The 22,431-nt window shown below is 58.1% G+C and overlaps 1 protein-coding gene across 2 annotated transcripts in view; it reads right to left on the bottom strand.

Moving 5' to 3' along the window:
- Positions 1 to 909: 909 nt before the first annotated feature.
- The window catches only part of LOC137364728 (serine/threonine-protein phosphatase 4 catalytic subunit), a 36,178-nt gene continuing 14,656 nt past the window's right edge, over positions 910 to 22,431 (bottom strand). The window contains exons 4-9 of one of the 2 annotated variants that reach the window (XM_068027758.1): positions 20,771 to 20,821; positions 19,721 to 19,822; positions 9,347 to 9,520; positions 7,054 to 7,180; positions 4,852 to 5,041; positions 910 to 2,571 (exon numbers count right to left, since the gene is read on the bottom strand). In XM_068027758.1, coding sequence (XP_067883859.1) covers positions 2,442 to 2,571; positions 4,852 to 5,041; positions 7,054 to 7,180; positions 9,347 to 9,520; positions 19,721 to 19,822; positions 20,771 to 20,821 — 774 coding nt within the window. In that variant the 3' untranslated portion in view covers positions 910 to 2,441. The remainder of the gene's footprint in view (positions 2,572 to 4,851; positions 5,042 to 7,053; positions 7,181 to 9,346; positions 9,521 to 19,720; positions 19,823 to 20,770; positions 20,822 to 22,431) is intronic. The other variant, XM_068027759.1, reaches the window with a different exon arrangement.

Raw genomic sequence — 22,431 nt, 5'->3', positions numbered from 1 at the left:
AAACACTCCCAGGACAGGTACAGTACGGGGGTTAGATACAGAGTAAAGCTCCCTCTACACTGTCCCCATCAAACACTCCCCAGGACAGGTACAGTACGGGGGTTAGATACAGAGTAAAGCTCCCTCTACACTGTCCCCATCAAACACTCCCAGGACAGGTACAGTACAGGGTTAGATACAGAGTAAAGCTCCCTCTACACTGTCCCCATCAAACACTCCCAGGCCAGGTACAGTACGGGGGTTAGATACAGAGTAAAGCTCCCTCTACACTGTCCCCCATCAAACACTCCCAGGACAGGTACAGTACGGGGTTAGATACAGAGTAAAGTTCCCTCTACACTGTCCCCCATCAAACACTCCCAGGACAGGTACAGTACGGGGGTTAGATACAGAGTAAAGCTCCCTCTACACTGTCCCCATCAAACACTCCCAGGACAGGTACAGTACGGGGGGTTAGATACAGAGTAAAGCTCCCTCTACACTGTCCCCATCAAACACTCCCAGGACAGGTACAGTATGGGGTTAGATACAGAGTAAAGCTCCCTCTACACTGTCCCCATCAAACACTCCCAGGACAGGTACAGTACGGGGGTTAGATACAGAGTAAAGCTCCCTCTACACTGTCCCCATCAAACACTCCCAGGACAGGTACAGTACGGGGGTTAGATACAGAGTAAAGCTCCCTCTACACTGTCCCCCATCAAACACTCCCAGGACAGGTACAGTACGGGGGTTAGATACAGAGTAAAGCTCCCTCTACACTGTCCCCCATCAAACACTCCCAGGACAGGTACAGTATGGGGGTTAGATACAGAGTAAAGCTCCCTCGACACTGTCCTCATCAAACACTCTGATCATACAAAGCCCTCGATCATGTTCTTCAGAAAATAGATTTGGAGGAACGAAAGGTGAAAGTTTGCAATTTTTATTGGTGTTTTTTTGAGGATTTTATTACGAGAATGAATCTATCATCAAAATTGTTCCTGACTAAACCTGGAGGCAGAGGAAGTTCTTTTCACAGAAATGTAGAAATTAAAAAATGATTGAGCCAAATTGATGCAGAGCCTCAGTGCACACACAAACTATCAGGTTAAAGAGACACAGGATAGCAAAGTCCCAGCTTCCATCCCCCTGCTGTAATCCAAACTAATGCCAGCTCCCGTACCCCAGGGAGAGTCAGTGCCCGTGAGGGACCCGTACCCCGGGGAGAGTCAGTGCCCGTGAGGGACCCGTACCCCGGGGAGAGTCAGTGTCCGTGAGGGACCCGTACCCCGGGGAGAGTCAGTGTCCGTGGGGGACCCGTACCCCGGGGAGAGTCAGTGCCCGTGAGGGACCCGTACCCCGGGGAGAGTCAGTGCCCGTGAGGGACCCGTACCCCAGGGAGAGTCAGTGCCCTTGGGGGATCCCCACCCCGGGGAGAGTCAGTGCCCTTGGGGGATCCCCACCCCGGGGAGAGTCAGTGCCCGTGGCGGACCCGTACCCCGGGGAGAGTCAGTGCCCGTGAGGGACCCGTACCCCAGGGAGAGTCAGTGCCCGTGAGGGACCCGTACCCCGGGGAGAGTCAGTGCCCGTGAGGGACCCGTACCCCGGGGAGAGTCAGTGCCCTTGGGGGATCCCCACCCCGGGGAGAGTCAGTGCCCTTGGGGGACCCGTACCCCGGGGAGAGTCAGTGCCCGTGAGGGACCCGTACCCCGGGGAAAGTCGGTGCCCATGGGGACGCCCACCCCGGGGAGAGTCAGTGTCCGTGGCGGACCCGTACCCCGGGGAGAGTCAGTGCCCGTGGGGACCCGTGCCCCAGGGAGTCAGTGCCCGTGAGGGACCCGTACCCCAGGGAGAGTCAGTGCCCGTGGCGGACCCGTACCCCGGGGAGAGTCAGTGCCCGTGGGGACCCGTGCCCCAGGGAGTCAGTGCCCGTGAGGGACCCGTACCCCGGGGAAAGTCGGTGCCCATGGGGACGCCCACCCCGGGGAGAGTCGGTGCCCATGGATCCTGGGTGAGGTGACTACTCCCCCAGATAGAATAATCACTGGCAGGGGTGGGGCCAACACGGAGAGGCAGGAAACAAATGACAGGGGCCGGTCACAGCCGAGGGAGGGAGGTGCCGGGGAAGCACGATGGCGGCCACCGAGCCCTTGTGAGAGGGTGAGAGTTGGGCGAGGGGCTGTCGGTGTGTCCTGCGCGGGGTAGGGGGACCCAGTTCCGAGGACCGCCTCTGCTCGATACTGCATTAAAAGCTGACCAGTTCTGAGGCACCTCTGCAGCTGTGTCCCACCGTCCCTGGCTCTCTCTCTCCCTCTCTCTTTCTCGACAGCTGGGAGTCGGTGGAGTCGGTGCTCCCGGTCGGGGCCGGTGAGCAGTCGGCTGGCGTTGGGGGTCTTGGACGGCGGTGGTGGAGGCGGGGGTCAAGTTCCAGTCCGGGCCGGAGGAGGCCAAAGGTCACGTCACAGGAAGTAGTCAGCCACCGGTTTCTTGGAGGGGATTCCCCGGGTCTCCTGTGGAGCTGCCTCGAAGATGATGAATTCCTTCTGGAGATGCTCGTCCAGTTCCAGAATGGCAGCAACATTCCCGCATCTGTGAAGAGGCAGCGAGAGATCAGACATCAGCAGAGGATGAATTCAGGCACCATCTCCTTCTCCAGCCAGGCCTGACCCACTCAACCCCCTCCGCCAGGCCTGACTCACTCAACCCCCTCCGCCAGGCCTGACCCACTCAACCCCCTCCGCCCGGCCTGACCCACTCAACCCCCTCCGCCAGGCCTGACCCACTCAACCCCCTCCGCCCGGCCTGACCCACTCAACCCCCTCCGCCAGGCCTGACCCACTCAACCCCCTCCGCCAGGCCTGACCAACTCAACCCCCTCCGCCAGGCCTGACCCACTCAACCCCCTCCGCCAGGCCTGACTCACTCAACCCCCTCCGCCAGGCCTGACCCACTCAACCCCCTCCGCCAGGCCTGACCAACTCAACCCCCTCCGCCAGGCCTGACCCACTCAACCCCCTCCGCCTGGCCTGACCCACTCAACCCCCTCCACCCCGGCCTGACCCACTCAACCCCCTCCGCCAGGCCTGACCCACTCAACCCCCTCCGCCAGGCCTGACCCACACAACCCCCTCCGCCAGGCCTGACCCACACAACCCCCTCCGCCAGGCCTGACCCACTCAACCCCCTCCGCCCGGCCTGACCAACTCAACCCCCTCCGCCAGGCCTGACCAACTCAACCCCCTCCGCCAGGCCTGACCCACTCAACCCCCTCCGCCAGGCCTGACCCACTCAACCCCCTCCGCCAGGCCTGGCCAGAACTGTACACAGTGCTCCGAGTGTTATCTAACCAGACCGGAACTGTACACAGTGCTCAGAGTGTGGTCTAACCAGACCGGAACTGTACACAGTGCTCCGAGTGTGGTCTAACCTGACCGGAACTGTACACAGTGCTCAGAGTGTGATCTAACTAGACCGGAACTGTACACAGTGCTCCGAGTGTGGTCTAACCTGACCGGAACTGTACACAGTGCTCAGAGTGTGATCTAACCAGACCGGAACTGTACACAGTGCTCAGAGTGTGATCTAACCAGACCGGAACTGTACACAGTGCTCCGAGTGTGGTCTAACCAGACCGGAACTGTACACAGTGCTCAGAGTGTGATCTAACCAGACCGGAACTGTACACAGTGCTCAGAGTGTGATCTAACTAGACCGGAACTGTACACAGTGCTCAGAGTGTGATCTAACCAGACCGGAACTGTACACAGTACTCAGAGTGTGATCTAACCAGACCGGAACTGTACACAGTGCTCCGAGTGTGGTCCAACCAGACCGGAACTGTACACAGTGCTCCGAGTGTGATCTAACCAGACCGGAACTGTACACACTGCTCCGAGTGCGATCTAACCAGACCGGAACTGTACACAGTGCTCAGAGTGTGGTTAACCAGATCGGAACTGTACACAGTGCTCCGAGTGTGGTTAACCAGACCGGAACTGTACACAGTGCTCAGAGTGTGATCTAACCAGACCGGAACTGTACACAGTGCTCCGAGTGTGATCTAACCAGACCAGAACTGTACACAGTGCTCCGAGTGTGATCTAACCAGACCAGAACTGTACACGGTGCTCCGAGTGCGATCTAACCAGACCAGAACTGTACACAGTGCTCAGAGTGTGATCTAACCAGACCGGAACTGTACACAGCGCTCAGAGTGTGGTCTAACCAGACCGGAACTGTACACAGTGCTCCAAGTGTGGTCTAACCAGACCGGAACTGTACACAGTGCTCCGAGTGCGATCTAACCAGACCGGAACTGTACACAGTGCTCCGAGTGTGGTTAACCAGATCGGAACTGTACACAGTGCTCCGAGTGTGGTTAACCAGATCGGAACTGTACACAGTGCTCCGAGTGTGGTCTAACCAGACCGGAACTGTACACAGTGCTCCAAGTGTGGTCTAACCAGACCGGAACTGTACACAGTGCTCCGAGTGTGGTCTAACCAGACCGGAACTGTACACAGTGCTCCGAGTGTGATCTAACCAGACCGGAACTGTACACAGTGCTCCGAGTGTGATCTAACCAGACCAGAACTGTACACAGTGCTCAGAGTGTGGTCCAACCAGACCGGAACAGTACACAGTGCTCAGAGTGTGGTCCAACCAGACTGGAACTGTACACAGTGCTCCTAGTGTGATCTAACCAGACCAGAACTGTACACAGTGCTCCGAGTGTGATCTAACCAGACCAGAACTGTACACAGTGCTCCGAGTGTGATCTAACCAGACCGGAACTGTACACAGTGCTGCTAAGGTTGCAGTGGGTGAATGGGGACTAACCCAACACAGAGGCAGTGTCCCTGCTCTCACCTGTAGCAGTAGTTTGGTGCAGACCAGACTGTTAGAACGGTCTCGTTGAAGTGCCACTTGTATCCCTCCATCACCAGCTGATGAGCCCGACAGATCATGTCAATGTCATTGGCAGCGTTGAACTGAGCTACAACATCACTGCCAAATAGGTACCCAGCCCCCCTCGGGCTCACTCCCCAGCCTGTCGTGTCTGAAAGGAAGAAATGGGATACTGTTAGGTGCAGCCGGCGAGCAGTGCTCGCCCAAGACAGCTGGCAGAGTCGGTGCCCGTGGTGACCCAGTACCCTGGGGCGAGTCGGTGCCCGTTGTGACCCAGTACCCTGGGGAGAGTCGGTGCCCGTTGTGACCCAGTACCCTGGGGCGAGTCGGTGCCTGTGGTGACCCAGTACCCTGGGGCGAGTCGGTGCCCGTTGTGACCCAGTAACCTGGGGAGAGTCGGTGCCCGTTGTGACCCAGTAACCTGGGGAGAGTCAGTGCCCGTTGTGACCCAGTAACCTGGGGAGAGTCAGTGCCCGTGGTGACCCAGTACCCTGGGGAGAGTCGGTGCCCTTGGTGACCCAGTACCCTGGGGAGAGTCGGTGCCCGTGGTGACCCAGTACCCTGGGGAGAGTCGGTGCCCGTGGTGACCCAGTACCCTGGGGAGAGTCGGTGCCAGTGGTGTCCCAGTACCCTGGGGAGAGTCGGTGCCCATGGTGACCCAGTACCCTGGGGAGCGTCGGTGCCTGTGGTGACCCAGTACCCTGGGGAGAGACGATGCCCGTGGTGACCCAGTACCCTGGGGAGAGTCGGTGCCCGTGGTGACCCAGTACCCTGGGGAGAGTCGGTGCCTGTTGTGGCCCAGTACCCTGGGGCGAGTCGGTGCCTGTGGTGACCCAGTACCCTGGGGAGAGTCGGTGCCCGTTGTGACCCAGTAACCTGGGGAGAGTCGGTGCCCGTTGTGACCCAGTAACCTGGGGAGAGTCAGTGCCCGTTGTGACCCAGTAACCTGGGGAGAGTCAGTGCCCGTGGTGACCCAGTACCCTGGGGAGAGTCGGTGCCCTTGGTGACCCAGTACCCTGGGGAGAGTCGGTGCCCGTGGTGACCCAGTACCCTGGGGAGAGTCGGTGCCCGTGGTGACCCAGTACCCTGGGGAGAGTCGGTGCCCGTGGTGACCCAGTACCCTGGGGAGAGTCGGTGCCCGTGGTGTCCCAGTACCCTGGGGAGAGTCGGTGCCCATGGTGACCCAGTACCCTGGGGAGCGTCGGTGCCTGTGGTGACCCAGTACCCTGGGGAGAGACGATGCCCGTGGTGACCCAGTACCCTGGGGAGAGACAGTGCCCGTGTTGACCCAGTACCCTGGGGAGAGTCGGTGCCCGTGGTGACCCAGTACCCTGGGGAGAGTCGGTGCCCGTGGTGACCCAGTACCCTGGGGAGAGTCGGCGCCTGTGGTGTCCCAGTACCCTGGGGAGAGTCGGTGCCCGTGGTGTCCCAGTACCCTGGGGAGAGTCGGTGCCCATGGTGACCCAGTACCCTGGGGAGAGTAGGTGCCCGTGGTGACCCAGTACCCTGGGGAGAGTCGGTGCCTGTTGTGACCCAGTACCCTGGGGCGAGTCGGTGCCTGTGGTGACCCAGTACCCTGGGGAGAGTCGGTGCCCGTTGTGACCTAGTAACCTGGGGAGAGTCAGTGCCCGTGGTGACCCAGTACCCTGGGGAGAGTCGGCGCCCGTGTTGTCCCAGTACCCTGGGGAGTCGGTGCCCGTGGGGACTCAGTACCCTGGGGAGAGTCGGTGCCAGTGGTGACCCAGTACCCTGGGGCGAGTCAGTGCCTGTGGTGACCCAGTACCCTGGGGAGAGTCGGTGCCCGTTGTGACCCAGTAACCTGGGGAGAGTCGGTGCCCGTGGTGACCCAGTACCCTGGGGAGAGTCGGTGCCCGTGGTGATCCAGTACCCTGGGGAGAGTCGGTGCCCGTGGTGAACCAGTAACCTGGGGAGAGTCGGTGCCCGTGGTGACCCAGTACCCTGGGGAGAGTCGGTGCCCGTGGTGACCCAGTACCCTGGAGAGAGTCGGTGCCCGTGGTGACCCAGTACCCTGGGGAGAGTCGATGCCTGTGGTGACCCAGTACCCTGGGGAGAGTCGGTCGGTGCCTGTGGTGACAGGGGAATTACATCACACAAGGAGTTCAGGAGTTGCTCTCACCGCTCCAGGGACTAATTGCTGGTTACCTTCAGGGTCAGACCACAGCAGATCACACATTGGACCATCATGAGGAACCTCCTGCTTCCGATCTATCGTCCGAATTTGGTCCAGAGTTTGTATGGAGGGCGAAAGGCCACCGTGTACACAGAATATCTGGACAATGAACAAGAGAGAGTGAGTGAGACAGACTGTCCGATAATCCCCCTCACTCACTGTCCGATAATCACCCTCACTCACTGTCCGATAATCCCCCTCACTCACTGTCCGATAATCCCCCTCACTCACTGTCCGATAATCACCCTCACTCACTGTCCGATAATCCCCCTCACTCACTGTCCGATAATCCCCCTCACTCACTGTCCGATAATCCCCCTCACTCACTGTCCGATAGTCACCCTCACTCACTGTCCGATAGTCACCCTCACTCACTGTCCGATAGTCACCCTCACTCACTGTCCGATAATCACCCTCACTCACTGTCCGATAATCCCCCTCACTCACCGTCCGATAATCACCCTCACTCACCGTCCGATAATCACCCTCACTCACTGTCCGATAATCACCCTCACTCACTGTCCGATAATCACCCTCACTCACTGTCCGATAATCACCCTCACTCACCGTCCGATAATCACCCTCACTCACCGTCCGATAATCACCCTCACTCACCGTCCGATAATCACCCTCACTCACCGTCCGATAATCACCCTCACTCACTGTCCGATAATCACCCTCACTCACTGTCCGATAATCACCCTCACTCACCGTCCGATAATCACCCTCACTCACCGTCCGATAATCACCCTCACTCACCGTCCGATAATCACCCTCACTCACCGTCCGATAATCCCCCTCACTCACCGTCCGATAATCCCCCTCACTCACCGTCCGATAATCCCCCTCACTCACCGTCCGATAATCACCCTCACTCACCGTCCGATAATCACCCTCACTCACCGTCCGATAATCACCCTCACTCACCGTCCGATAATCACCCTCACTCACCGTCCGATAATCACCCTCACTCACCGTCCGATAATCACCCTCACTCACCGTCCGATAATCACCCTCACTCACCGTCCGATAATCACCCTCACTCACCGTCCGATAATCACCCTCACTCACCGTCCGATAATCACCCTCACTCACCGTCCGATAATCACCCTCACTCACCGTCCGATAATCACCCTCACTCACCGTCCGATAATCACCCTCACTCACCGTCCGATAATCACCCTCACTCACTGTCCGATAATCACCCTCACTCACCGTCCGATAATCACCCTCACTCACCGTCCGATAATCACCCTCACTCACCGTCCGATAATCACCCTCACTCACCGTCCGATAATCACCCTCACTCACCGTCCGATAATCACCCTCACTCACTGTCCGATAATCACCCTCACTCACTGTCCGATAATCACCCTCACTCACCGTCCGATAATCACCCTCACTCACTGTCCGATAATCACCCTCACTCACCGTCCGATAATCACCCTCACTCACCGTCCGATAATCACCCTCACTCACTGTCCGATAATCACCCTCACTCACCGTCCGATAATCCCCCTCACTCACTGTCCGATAATCACCCTCACTCACCGTCCGATAATCACCCTCACTCACCGTCCGATAATCACCCTCACTCACCGTCCGATAACACCCTCACTCACCGTCCGATAATCACCCTCACTCACCGTCCGATAATCACCCTCACTCACTGTCCGATAATCACCCTCACTCACCGTCCGATAATCACCCTCACTCACCGTCCGATAATCACCCTCACTCACCGTCCGATAATCACCCTCACTCACCGTCCGATAATCACCCTCACTCACCGTCCGATAATCACCCTCACTCACCGTCCGATAATCACCCTCACTCACTGTCCGATAATCACCCTCACTCACTGTCCAATAATTACCCTCACTCACCGTCCGATAATCACCCTCACTCACTGTCCGATAATCACCCTCACTCACCGTCCGATAATCACCCTCACTCACCGTCCGATAATCACCCTCACTCACTGTCCGATAATCCCCCTCACTCACTGTCCGATAATCACCCTCACTCACCGTCCGATAATCACCCTCACTCACTGTCCGATAATCACCCTCACTCACCGTCCGATAATCACCCTCACTCACTGTCCGATAATCACCCTCACTCACCGTCCGATAATCACCCTCACTCACCGTCCGATAATCACCCTCACTCACTGTCCGATAATCACCCTCACTCACTGTCCGATAATCACCCTCACTCACTGTCCGATAATCACCCTCACTGACTCTATCCCTTCCCTCTTACCTTGCCATCGATGATAGCTGATAGGCTGAGGTAGTCGAAGATTTCCGTGCAGTAACGCCACACTGTCACGGAGCCGTACTTGCGCAGACATTCATCGTAAAAACCGTAGACTTGTGTGATCTGCCGACTTTCATGGTTTCCTCGGATCAGAGTGATTCTGTCTGGGTAACGAACCTGAGTACAGTGTGTGGAGAGGCAGAGTGAGGGAGGGTCCAGCATATCGACACCTCTACACCCACCACTCAACCTCCCTCTGACCCACGCAGCTCCTCCCTCCCCCAGAGCCAGGACAGGTAGAGCACGGGGGTTAGATACAGAGTAAAGCTCCCTCTACACTGTCCCCCATCAAACACTCCCAGTACAGGTACAGTACGGGGGTTAGATACAGAGTAAAGCTCCCTCTACACTGTCCCCATCAAACACTCCCAGGACAGGTACAGCACGGGGGTTAGATACAGAGTAAAGCTCCCTCTACACTGTCCCCATCAAACACTCCCAGGACAGGTACAGCACTGGGATTGGCTGCTCTCTGATTTGGGAGCCTGAGTGTTGAGAGCCTCAACGAGGTGCAGCTGAGAGTGCTGGTGGCAGTTGTAGGTTGCAGAGGTGGAGAGAGGAGCTGCACTGAGCAAGGGAGAGCAGCTACCAACAAGCAGAGGAAAACTCCAACAACAGTCTCCATTAAAGAGAAGAAAGGGACATTTTGTGGAAACAAGGCTTTGTCTGGAGGTGGGTGCTGAACACCAGTAATTTACTTTGGACTGTTGGGGGAGGAACAAGTGGCTGGAACAACAAGGGGTGGGGCTGCCAATTCAACAGGAATCTGTGCTGCTGCAAAAGCACACAGGAAAGCTCCCTCCCCACCCCAATTGCCAAGCCTGGGTCAGCTGAAGCTGCCCAGCTAAACAGACGGAAGGGGATAGATAGTGCCTGGGCAGCTTCAGCTGACCCAGGTGAAGACGACTCCCCCAACCAGAAGACCGGAAGACCAACTTCAAAGACTGTTTGTTTTAAGTGTACTGTGAGCACCACCTCCAGAAAGCAAGTCATCCCTTCCAGCCTGCCTTTGCCTCTCCTCTCTTACCTCAGCCTCTCCACTAACCTGTTGTTTGTTTGTTTGTCTTTTCAAATTTTTCTGTGAATCTGTTATTTAGTGTGCAAGTCCACAATTTGGGGTGGGTTTAGCTCTTGGACCCATGGCAAGCCCTTCATCACCGGTGGCGGGGCCCTCTACTACCTACGCAGCTGCAGCTTCTGTGGCTGCCCACGTGGCCCCGTCACCCTTTAAATTATTGACATGCAGCCATGGGGTGAAGAGCTATCCCCACCCCAACATGTCTATTGAGGCCTGCGTTAAGGCAATGGCCGTGGTTGTCGGCCCCTCGGCCATTGTTGCGGCCTCAAAGATGTATGGGAAGGCTGTGTTCTTTTTGAAGACCGAGCGGGCGGTGTCCCTGGCCCTGAGTAAAGGGCTCACTGTGGGGGGGACCTTCCTGCCAGTGGACCCTCTGGGGGCCACTGCGCATCGGATAATGTTGTCCAACGTCCCACCCTTCATTCCCAGTGAGCTCCTCCTCCCCCACCTGCACCATCTGGGGGAGGTGAGGTCGGGGATCACCCCAGTCCGGCTTGGTCTTCGGGAGCACAGCCTCCAACATGTCTACTCCTTCCGCCGCCAGTTATTTATGCAGCTGGCGCGGGAGGAGGACACGGAGGGCCAATTTAATGTGGAGTTCCAGGGGACGGCCTACCGCGTCTTTTGGACCTCGGACGGGGCGCGGTGCCACGTCTGCAAGGGGGTGGGGCATGTTCGGAAGAACTGCCCCAACCTCCCGGCCGCCAGCTCCACCTCGGCGGCCCAGAGTGGTTCCACAGCACCTCCTCCCACTCCCCCCGCACATCCAACAGACACCGCTCAGTCGGTTCCGGAGGCTGTGGTTTTCACAGCCTCTGGCGGGGAGGGGAGCGTCCGTCCGAGCGGAAGGAAGACGCGGGGAAAAAAGAAACATCGTGAGGCGCGTCCCCTGGACACTTTGACTCAACCCGAGCCTGAGCTCAGCCCAAAGCCCATTCCCATGGAATCCACCTGTCCCAGGGCTGGGCTCAGGCCCAGGGTGACTAAAAAAGGAAAAAAGGGTGCGGAGGCGGAGGCCTCTGATGACATGGAGGTCTCTGAGTCTCCGCGCCCAAGTGCGAAAAAGAGGAGAAGGCACCCCTCCACAGAAATAACACAGGGCCCTGAGGTGCAGGGCCCATCTGTTGGAGGGGAGCTGCCTCCTGTTTCTGGTCCTCAGGTGCCCCCTACCGCCACCACCAAGGCTGCAAAGTCCGGGCAGGTGCTCCCTATTCCTCAGGATGGAGGGGAGGGGATGGCCCCGGTACGTGAGGCCCCTCCTGAAGGAGTAAGTGGGGCCCTGCTTGTGGTGGGGGAGCCTGGGGAAACCGCCCATTCCGCCACTGCGACTGGGTCGGGTGTCCTGAATGAAGGGGAGGGCGAGGCCCCAGAGGGTCGGGCCTCCCAGCCGGAGTCCACCACCAACCAGGAGACACCCGACCCAGTTATAACTGAGAATGCTGCCCCATCTGCTGGGCCTGTGGGTGCTGGCGGAGCGGGAGATGGCCTCCTCTCGCCGCCTCCAGTCTCGGCTCCGGCTGGTTTCCCGGAGTCCGGAACTTCTGTCTCCCCTGGACCAGTCATTGGCCTGGGGATGGAGGTGGAGGGGGGTCCTGAACCGCTGGTGCCTACAGGCTCCAGTTTCACAATAGAACCCAGAGAGGACTCCTCCGCCATCGATCCTGGGGGTGGGATCGTGACGGAGGCGGGACCAGCTGGCGCGGCCGGGACGTCCGCCCCACAGTGTGTGGTGGATGTGTCGGCCGCTGGCGGTGACGACCCGGAGGAGGATGGGGATTCGGTGCGGGGCACGGAGGATGATCTTGATTCCATCGCCAGTGAGGTGGTGGAGTCCCTCGTGCCTCCCACCGAATCTCCCCTCATCCCCACGGCGGAACTCCGGGATTTCCTCGCGGCTTGCAGGGGTTGCCGCAATAAAGTTCAGCTGGCCCTCGACCGTTGGTCGAATCTGGCGCTGATCATCCAGTCCGTCCGTGCCGCCCTTAAGAAAGCGGGCAAGCGCGCGGACGTGAAACTGGTTGAGAGGCGCCGTTTTAATGTGTTCCTCAATGGGTTGCTGGGGGAGTGGAGGGCCAGGTGCACTTCCACTCCCTCCTCACAGTGAGCTGTTGGTGACGGGTTTTAAGTACCTTTGACATGAAGATAACCATAGCCAGCCTCAACATCAACGGCAGCAGAGGGGCTCACCGCAGATTTCACAATCTCTCAGTCCTTAGGGAAGGGAGATACGCGGTGAGCTTTCTGCAGGAAACCCACACCGTTCCGGGAGACGAAGCCACCTGGCTCCTGGAGTGGCAGGGTGGGGTCTACATGAGTCACCTCACCCCTATTTCTAGTGGGGTGGCTATCTTGTTGGCCCCGACTTTTCAGCCGGAGATCTTGGGGGTCAAGGAGCTAGTGCCGGGCCGCTTGCTCCACCTCGCCGTTCGCCTGGGTAGCGTGCCGCTCCACTTTGTGAACGTGTACACGCCCAGGCCCGGCGCTTTGCAAGCGCGCTTCTTTGAAGAAGTGTCCACTCTCTTGAGCTCCATCGATAGCGGCGAGTGCATCATCCTCGGGGGGGATTTTAACTGCACCCTCGAGGTGGGGGATCGCTCCGGTCCCCAGCGCGGCCAAGCGTCGGTGGAGAAGTTGAGGGGACTGATCAGCTCCCTTAACTTGGTGGACGTCTGGCGGAATCTCCATCCCGACTCCAGCGCCTTCACGTGGAGGTCTGGAGGAGGGGGGTCGCGAATCGACCGCCTCTACATTTCGCAGGCGTACGTCTCCCGCGTTTCGGCGGCCTCCATGCGGCTGGTGCCGTGCTCGGACCACCGCCTGGTGTGGGCGGAGTTCACTCCGCTCCGCACGCGGGCGGGGTCCGCGTACTGGCACTTTAACAACCGGCTGCTGGAGGACGTGCGATTTCGGGACTCGTTCTGTCGATTCTGGGCCGACTGGAGAAGGAAGCAGGGGGGCTTCCCCTCCTTGAGGCTATGGTGGGATGTGGGCAAGACTCACATCCGCGTCTTCTGTCAGGAGTACGCGAAGGGGTCGACCAAGAGGCGGGAAGCCGAGATCGGGCGCCTTGAGAGGGAGGTGCTCGACTTGGAATCCCGCCTCGGTCATGCCGTCGCGGACCCGGCCCTGTGGCAGGCGTACAAAGAGAAGAAGGGCGCGCTGAGGAACCTGCAGCTCATAGGGTCCCGAGGCGCGTACGTGAGGTCGCGGATCCAGATCCTGGAAGATTTGGACCGCGCCTCACCCTTCTTCTACTCGCTGGAAAAATGGCGGGGGGTCCGTAAGCAGCTCGTCGAGCTGCTGGCCGACGACGGATCCTCCATCACGGATCCGGAGGGAATGGGCCTCCTGGTCCGGACGTATTACAGTGCGTTGTTCTCTCCGGATCCGTCCAGCGAGGATGCGCGCAGAGTTTTGTGGGAGGACCTGCCGCAGGTCAGCCCGGAGGGCGCCGAAGGATTGGAGGCTCCGCTCACGTTGGCGGAGCTGACTGGCGCCCTCCACCAGCTCTCGAGGGGCAAATCCCCAGGGCTGGATGGGTTGACCGTGGAGTTCCTCAGGGCGTTCTGGGACGTCCTGGGGGACGATTACGCGCGGGTCCTGGGGGAAAGCCTGGCGACCGGGGAGATGCCCCTCTCGTGGCGCAGGGCGGTCATCGTCCTGCTGCCGAAGAGGGGCGATCTCCGCCTGCTTAAAAACTGGCGTCCGGTCTCCCTCCTCAGCACGGATTATAAGATCTTTGCCCGGGCTATGTCTACCCGCCTGGGCTCCGTGCTGGCCCACATGATCCACCCCGACCAGTCCTACACGGTCCCGGGCCGGTCCATCCAGGACAACATCCACCTGGTCCGGGACCTGATCCATCTTTCCCAGAGGACTGGTCAGTCGGTCGCCTTTCTCTCCCTCGATCAGGAGAAGGCGTTCGACAGGGTGGATCACGATTACCTTTTCGGGACTCTGCGCGCTTTCGGACTCGGGCCGCATTTTGTGGCCCGGGTCCGACTTTTATACGCCGCCGCAGAGTGTCTAGTCAAAGTTAACGGGTCCTTGACGGCGCCCCTTCGATTTGGGAGAGGAGTGCGTCAGGGGTGCCCCATGTCCGGCCAATTGTATACCATCTGCGTGGAGCCCTTCCTGTGCCTGCTTCGCAGGAGGTTGACGGGATTGGCTCTGCGCGAGCCGGCCATGCGGGTCGTCCTCTCGGCTTACGCCGACGACGTGCTCCTCGCAATCACAGATCCCGTTGACTTGCGGAGGATGCGCGACTGCCAGCAGACCTTTTCTGCCGCGTCCTCCGCGAGGATCAATTGGGAGAAATGTTCCGGACTCCTGGTTGGTCAGTGGCGGGTGGACTCCCTGCCGGAGGAGATGACACCTTTTGCGTGGAGCACCACGCACCTCCTCTATCTGGGAGTCCACCTTAGCCCCGCTGAGGAAGCCTGGCCGGCAAACTGGCAGGAGTTGGAGGCGAAAGTCACCGCTCGGCTGGGGCGCTGGACAGGACTGCTCCGAGTGCTTTCCTACAGGGGCCGAGCGTTGGTCATAAACCAACTGGTGGCCTCCATGCTGTGGTACCGGTTGGTCACTTTGGCCCCGCCCCCTGTATTTGCCACCAAGATCCAGAAGAAACTCGTCGATTTCTTCTGGGGCAAGAGGAAACACTGGGTCTCTGCCGCGGTCCTGAGTCTCCCGATCGAGGAGGGCGGTCAGTCGCTGGTGTGCGTCCGCACCCAGGCTGCGACTCTCCGCCTTCGGACCCTGCAGAGATACCTGTACGTCGAGCGTCCTCCCAGATGGTGTGCGCTGGCGACGTATTTTTTCCGCCAGTGTCACTGCCTTCAAGACGACACGCAGCTCCCGGTGGAGTCCGTTAGCCGCGCCTCTCTGAGGGAGTTGCCTGTCTTTTACCGGGATCTTTTCCGAGTCTGGAACATGGTCGCCTCCAGTCAGGGCGCTCCCCCGCCGGCGGAGGAGAGCGCCTCGGCTGTCCGGGCGGCCGACTCCGGGGACGGTCCGGCGGGCGGAGGAGTAGCCGAAACCCCCGGGACGCCCCTCACTGCGGGTGGCGAGGGGGCTCGGGAGTGCGGAGCGATCCCGGCCGAGCCGACCCCCGCTCGGCCGGAACTGCTCATCGGACCCAGGCCCCGAAACCCTCCTCGGGAGCCGGTCCCGCACATCCCGAGCCGCCTCTCGGAAATGCCCTCCGTGCCATTCCAATCGGCGCGGAGGGGTTTCCTGTACGGGCTGTTCCTGCACACTCTCCACTTCCTCGCCCTCGTCAGCCGGCCGGACACGCCCTGGCGGTCCGCGTTGCCATCTGGCGGCGAGGGGAAACCCCGATGGAGGTCTCTCTACGCGGGAGTCTTCCCCCTTTACATCGGGGACCTGGGGTGGAGGGTGCTGCACAGAGCAGTCCCGTGCAATAGGCTTTTAAGTAGGTTCACGGACTCCCAGGCCACCTGTACTTTCTGCGGCCTGGACGAGTCCGTGTTCCACATTTATATGGAGTGTGCGAGGTTGCAGCCCCTATTTGAGTATCTGAAGGGGCTGCTCCTCAAATTCTGGCTGCACTTCAGTCCCACGCTCCTGATCTTTGGGCACCCGGTGCGGAGGGGCTCGGGCCGGGAGGAGGATCTCCTCGTCGGTCTGCTCCTGGGCCTGGCCAAGGTGGCAATTCACAGGTCCAGGTTGCGGGCCGTCGGGGGGTCCGTCCTCCCCGATTGCCTGCCCCTCTTCCGCGGTTACGTTCGCGCCCGGGTGTCCCTGGAAAAGGAGCATGCGGTGTCCGCCGGTACGCTTGAGGCCTTCCGCGACCGGTGGGCACCGCAGGGACTGGAGTGCATCGTCGACGCCGAGAATGGCATTTTAATTTGAGTTTTTTTGTTTATTTATCTGTTTTAATAAAGTTATTTTAAAACTGTAAATATGTACATAAAGGGGGCCTGAGGGATAAAGGCCCCCTCGATGTGAAAAATATAAAAGGGGCCTGGGGTATAAAGGTCACCTTGTGAAAAAAAAAAAGAGAAAAAAAAAACAAAAAAAAAAAAAACTGGGGTTAGATACAGAGTAAAGCTCCCTCTACACTGTCCCCATCAAACACTCCCAGGACAGGTACAGTACGGGGGTTAGATACAGAGTAAAGCTCCCTCTACACTGTCCCCCATCAAACACAAAAAAAAAAAAAAAAAAAAAAAAACGGGGGTTAGATACAGAGTAAAGTTCCCTCTATACTGTCCCCATCAAACACTCCCAGGACAGGGACAGCACGGGGTTAGATACAATATAAGTGTGTATATAAAGGGGGCCTGAGGAATAAAGGCCCCCTCGACATAAAAAAAAAAAAAAACGGGGGTTAGATACAGAGTAAAGCTCCCTCTACACTGTCACATCAAACACTCCCAGGACAGGTACAGTACGGGGGTTAGATACAGAGTAAAGCTCCCTCTACACTGTCCCCCATCAAACACTCCCAGGACAGGTACAGTACGGGGGTTAGATACAGAGTAAAGCTCCCTCTACACTGTCCCCCATCAAACACTCCCAGGACAGGTACAGTACGGGGGTTAGATACAGAGTAAAGCTCCCTCTACACTGTCCCCCATCAAACACTCCCAGGACAGGTACAGTACGGGGGTTAGATACAGAGTAAAGCTCCCTCTACACTGTCCTCCATCAAACACTCCCCAGGACAGGTACAGTACGGGGGGTTAGATACAGAGTAAAGCTCCCTCCACACTGTCCTCCATCAAACACTCCCCAGGACAGGTACAGTACGGGGGGTTAGATACAGAGTAAAGCTCCCTCTACACTGTCCCCCATCAAACACTCCCAGGACAGGTACAGTACGGGGGGTTAGATACAGAGTAAAGCTCCCTCTACACTGTCCTCCATCAAACACTCCCCAGGACAGGTACAGTACGGGGGTTAGATACAGAGTAAAGCTCCCTCTACACTGTCCCCCATCAAACACTCCCAGGACAGGTACAGTACGGGGGTTAGATACAGAGTAAAGCTCCCTCTACACTGTTCCCCATCAAACACTCCCCAGGACAGGTACAGTACGGGGTTAGATACAGAGTAAAGCTCCCTCTACACTGTCCCCATCAAACACTCCCAGGACAGGTACAGTACGGGGGTTAGATACAGAGTAAAGCTCCCTCTACACTGTCCCCATTAAACACTCCCAGGACAGGTACAGTACGGGGGTTAGATACAGAGTAAAGCTCCCTCGACACTGTCCCCATCAAACACTCCCAGGACAGGTACAGTACGGGGGTTAGATACAGAGTAAAGCTCCCTCTACACTGTCCCCATTAAACACTCCCAGGACAGGTACAGTACGGGGTTAGATACAGAGTAAAGCTCCCTCGACACTGTCCCCATCAAACACTCCCAGGACAGGTACAGTACGGGGTTCGATACAGAGTAAAGCTTGATCTGCATTGTCAGACCCAGGCTGTGTCTCTCTGCTCTCTCCCCACCATATCCTGCCTTTTCCCCGTGTGTAGTCTCTCTCTCTCTCCTGTCCCCCAGTCAGACCCAGGCTGTGCCTCTCTGCTCTCTCCCCACCATATCCTGCCTTTTCCCGTGTGGTCTCTCTCTCTCTCCTGTCCCCCAGTCAGACCCAGGCTGTGCCTCTCTGCTCTCTCCCCACCATATCCTGCCTTTTCCCCGTGTGTAGTCTCTCTCTCTCTCCTGTCCCCCAGTCAGACCCAGACTGTGTCTCTCTGCTCTCTCCCCACCATATCCTGCCTTTTCCCCCTGTGTAGTCTCTCTCTCTCTCCTGTCCCCCACTCAGACCCAGGCTGTGTCTCTCTGCTCTCTTCACCATATCCTGCCTTTTCCCCCTGTGTAGTCTCTCTCTCTCTCCTGTCCCCCACTCAGACCCAGGCTGTGTCTCTCTGCTCTCTTCACCATATCCTGCCTTTTCCCCCTGTGTAGTCTCTCTCTCTCTCTCCTGTCCCCCAGTCAGACCCAGGTTGTGTCTCTCTGCTCTCTCCCCACCATATCCTGCCTTTTCCCGTGTGGTCTCTCTCTCTCTCCTGTCCCCCAGTCAGACCCAGGCTGTGTCTCTCTGCTCTCTTCACCATATCCTGCCTTTTCCCGTGTGGTCTCTCTCTCTCTCCTGTCCCCCAGTCAGACCCAGGCTGTGCCTCTCTGCCCTCTCCCCACCATATCCTGCCTTTTCCCCGTGTGTAGTCTCTCTCTCTCTCCTGTCCCCCACTCAGACCCAGGCTGTGTCTCTCTGCTCTCTTCACCATATCCTGCCTTTTCCCCCTGTGTCGTCTCTCTCTCTCTCTCCTGTCCCCCAGTCAGACCCAGGTTGTGTCTCTCTGCCCTCTCCCCACCATATCCTGCCTTTTCCCCGTGTGTAGTCTCTCTCTCTCTCCTGTCCCCCACTCAGACCCAGGCTGTGTCTCTCTGCTCTCTTCACCATATCCTGCCTTTTCCCCCTGTGTAGTCTCTCTCTCTCTCTCCTGTCCCCCAGTCAGACCCAGGTTGTGTCTCTCTGCCCTCTCCCCACCATATCCTGCCTTTTCCCCGTGTGTAGTCTCTCTCTCTCTCCTGTCCCCCACTCAGACCCAGGCTGTGTCTCTCTGCTCTCTTCACCATATCCTGCCTTTTCCCCCTGTGTAGTCTCTCTCTCTCTCTCCTGTCCCCCAGTCAGACCCAGGTTGTGTCTCTCTGCCCTCTCCCCACCATATCCTGCCTTTTCCCCGTGTGTAGTCTCTCTCTCTCTCCTGTCCCCCAGTCAGACCCAGGCTGTGCCTCTCTGCTCTCTCCCCACCATATCCTGCCTTTTCCCCGTGTGTAGTCTCTCTCTCTTTCCTGTCCCCCAGTCAGACCCAGGTTGTGTCTCTCTGCCCTCTCCCCACCATATCCTGCCTTTTCCCCGTGTGTAGTCTCTCTCTCTCTCCTGTCCCCCACTCAGACCCAGGCTGTGTCTCTCTGCTCTCTTCACCATATCCTGCCTTTTCCCCCTGTGTAGTCTCTCTCTCTCTCTCTCCTGTCCCCCACTCAGACCCAGACTGTGCCTCTCTGCTCTCTCCCCACCATATCCTGCCTTTTCCCCCTGTGTAGTCTCTCTCTCTCTCCTGTCCCCCAGTCAGACCTAGACTGTGCCTCTCTGCTCTCTCCCCACCATATCCTGCCTTTTCCCCGTGTGTAGTCTCTCTCTCTGTCCTGTCCCCCAGTCAGACCCAGACTGTGTCTCTGCCCTCTCCCCACCGTATCCTGACCTTCAGAGCAAGTAAGAGAAGGAAGGTCTCAACACTGTAGAATCCTCGGTCAACAAAGTCGCCCATGAAGAGGTAATTAGTCTCTGGCACATCACCGCCAACCTGCGGAGAGGAGAGCGTCAGAATGTTGAGCGACTGCCTGTCCCCAACACCCAGCCCACCATCCAATTCCCCAGGGAGAGTTAGTGCCTGTGGGGGCCCCCTACCCCGGGGAGAGTCGGTGCCCGTGAGGGACCCCTACCCTGGGGAGACTCGGTGCCCGTGAGGGACCCCTACCCCGGGGAGAGTCGGTGCCCCTGAGGGACCCTTACCCCGGGGAGAGTCGGTGCCCCTGAGGGACCCCTACCCCGGGGAGAATCGGTGCCCCTGAGGGACCCTTACCCCGGGGAGAGTCGGTGCCCCTGAGGGACCCCTACCCCGGGGAGAGTCGGTGCCCCTGAGGGACCCTTACCCCGGGGAGAGTCGGTGCCCCTGAGGGACCCTTACCCCGGGGAGAGTCGGTGCCCCTGAGGGACCCCTACCCTGGGGAGAGTCGGTGCCCATGGGCAACCATAGCCTGGGGGCAGGGGGGGGGGAAAGAGTTGGTGCCCGTGGGGGACGAGTGCCTGGTGGGGGGATGTGGGGAGTCGGCGCCCGTGGGGGACCATACCCCAGGGAGAGTTGGTGCCCCTGAGGGACACCTACCCCGGGGAGAGTTGGTGCCCGTGGGGGACCATACCCCAGGGAGAGTTGGTGCCCCTGAGGGACCATACCCCGGGGAGAGTCGGTGCCCGTGAGGGACCATACCCCGGGGAGAGTCGGTGCCCGTGGGGGACCATACCCCGGGGAGAGTTGGTGCCCCTGAGGGACACCTACCCCGGGGAGAGTCGGTGCCCGTGAGAGACCATACCCCGGGGAGAGTCGGTGCCCGTGAGAGACCATACCCCGGGGAGAGTCGGTGCTTGTCAGGAAGAGTTCCTCAGGGATAGAGATGGTGTTATTAGGGGCGAGGATGACTAGGTGAGTGTTGAAAGGTGTGGGAAAGGGAGAGAGAGAGAGAAAGTGACTCACCCTGAATAACTCCTTCAGGTCATAAAACTGACCATGAATGTCACCACAGACCTGCAAAGACAAAGACAATGATGCTTAGTTATTTACAAAGATCACACAGTCTCCAACATCAGCTGCATTCATAACAAGGTATAACCCGGGATGGGACCAATTCCAAGAGCAGTAATTCAAGTGGCGAGACAGAGACACAGTCTCCGGCACAGGGCCAGGCCATTCAACCCATCTGCTCAGTGCTGGCCGAAAAAGACCGACCAGCAAAATGCCAATTTCCAGCCGTCAGACGCGGAACAGTCAATGCCATTTATAAACGCGATGATTATATACAGTACTGGTGGGGACAGGTCTGTCACTGTATAACACTGGGGTACAGTACTGGTGGGGACAGGTCTGTCACTGTATAACACTGGAGTACAGTACTGGTGGGGACAGGTCTGTCACTGTATAACACTGGGGTACAGTACTGGTGGGGACAGGTCTGTCACTGTATAACACTGGAGTACAGTACTGGTGGGGACAGTTCTGTCACTGTATAACACTGGGGTACAGTACTGGTGGGGACAGGTCTGTCACTGTATAACACTGGAGTACAGTACTGGTGGGGACAGTTCTGTCACTGTATAACACTGGGGTACAGTACTGGTGGGGACAGGTCTGTCACTGTATAACACTGGGGTACAGTACTGGTGGGGACAGGTCTGTCACTGTATAACACTGGGGTACAGTACTGGTGGGGACAGGTCTGTCACTGTATAACACTGGGGTACAGTACTGGTGGGGACAGGTCTGTCACTGTATAACACTGGAGTACAGTACTGGTGGGGACAGGTCTGTCACTGTATAACACTGGGGTGCAGTACTGGTGGGGACAGGTCTGTCACTGTATAACACTGGGGTACAGTACTGGTGGGGACAGGTCTGTCACTGTATAACACTGGAGTACAGTACTGGTGGGGACAGGTCTGTCACTGTATAACACTGGGGTACAGTACTGGTGGGGACAGGTCTGTCACTGTATAACACTGGAGTACAGTACTGGTGGGGACAGGTCTGTCACTGTATAACACTGGAGTACAGTACTGGTGGGGACAGGTCTGTCACTGTATAACACTGGGGTACAGTACTGGTGGGGACAGGTCTGTCACTGTATAACACTGGAGTACAGTACTGGTGGGGACAGGTCTGTCACTGTATAACACTGGGGTACAGTACTGGTGGGGACAGGTCTGTCACTGTATAACAGTGGGGTACAGTACTGGTGGGGACAGGTCTGTCTCTGTATAACACTGGGGTACAGTACTGGTGGCGACAGGTCTGTCACTGTATAACACTGGGGTACAGTACTGGTGGGGACAGGTCTGTCACTGTATAACACTGGGGTACAGTACTGGTGGAGACAGGTCTGTCACTGTATAACACTGGGGTACAGTACTGGTGGAGACAGGTCTGTCACTGTATAACACTGGGGTACAGTACTGGTGGGGACAGGTCTGTCACTGTATAACACTGGGGTACAGTACTGGTGGAGACAGGTCTGTCACTGTATAACACTGGGGTACAGTACTGGTGGGGACAGGTCTGTGACTGTATAACACTGGGGTACAGTACTGGTGGAGACAGGTCTGTCACTGTATAACACTGGGGTACAGTACTGGTGGAGACAG

This window comes from Heterodontus francisci, unplaced genomic scaffold, assembly GCF_036365525.1.
Source record: "Heterodontus francisci isolate sHetFra1 unplaced genomic scaffold, sHetFra1.hap1 HAP1_SCAFFOLD_836, whole genome shotgun sequence".
Taxonomy (NCBI): Eukaryota; Metazoa; Chordata; class Chondrichthyes; order Heterodontiformes; family Heterodontidae; genus Heterodontus; species Heterodontus francisci.
The sequence above is the reverse complement of the archived record's forward strand: the minus strand, read 5'-3'. Positions and strand labels throughout refer to the sequence as shown.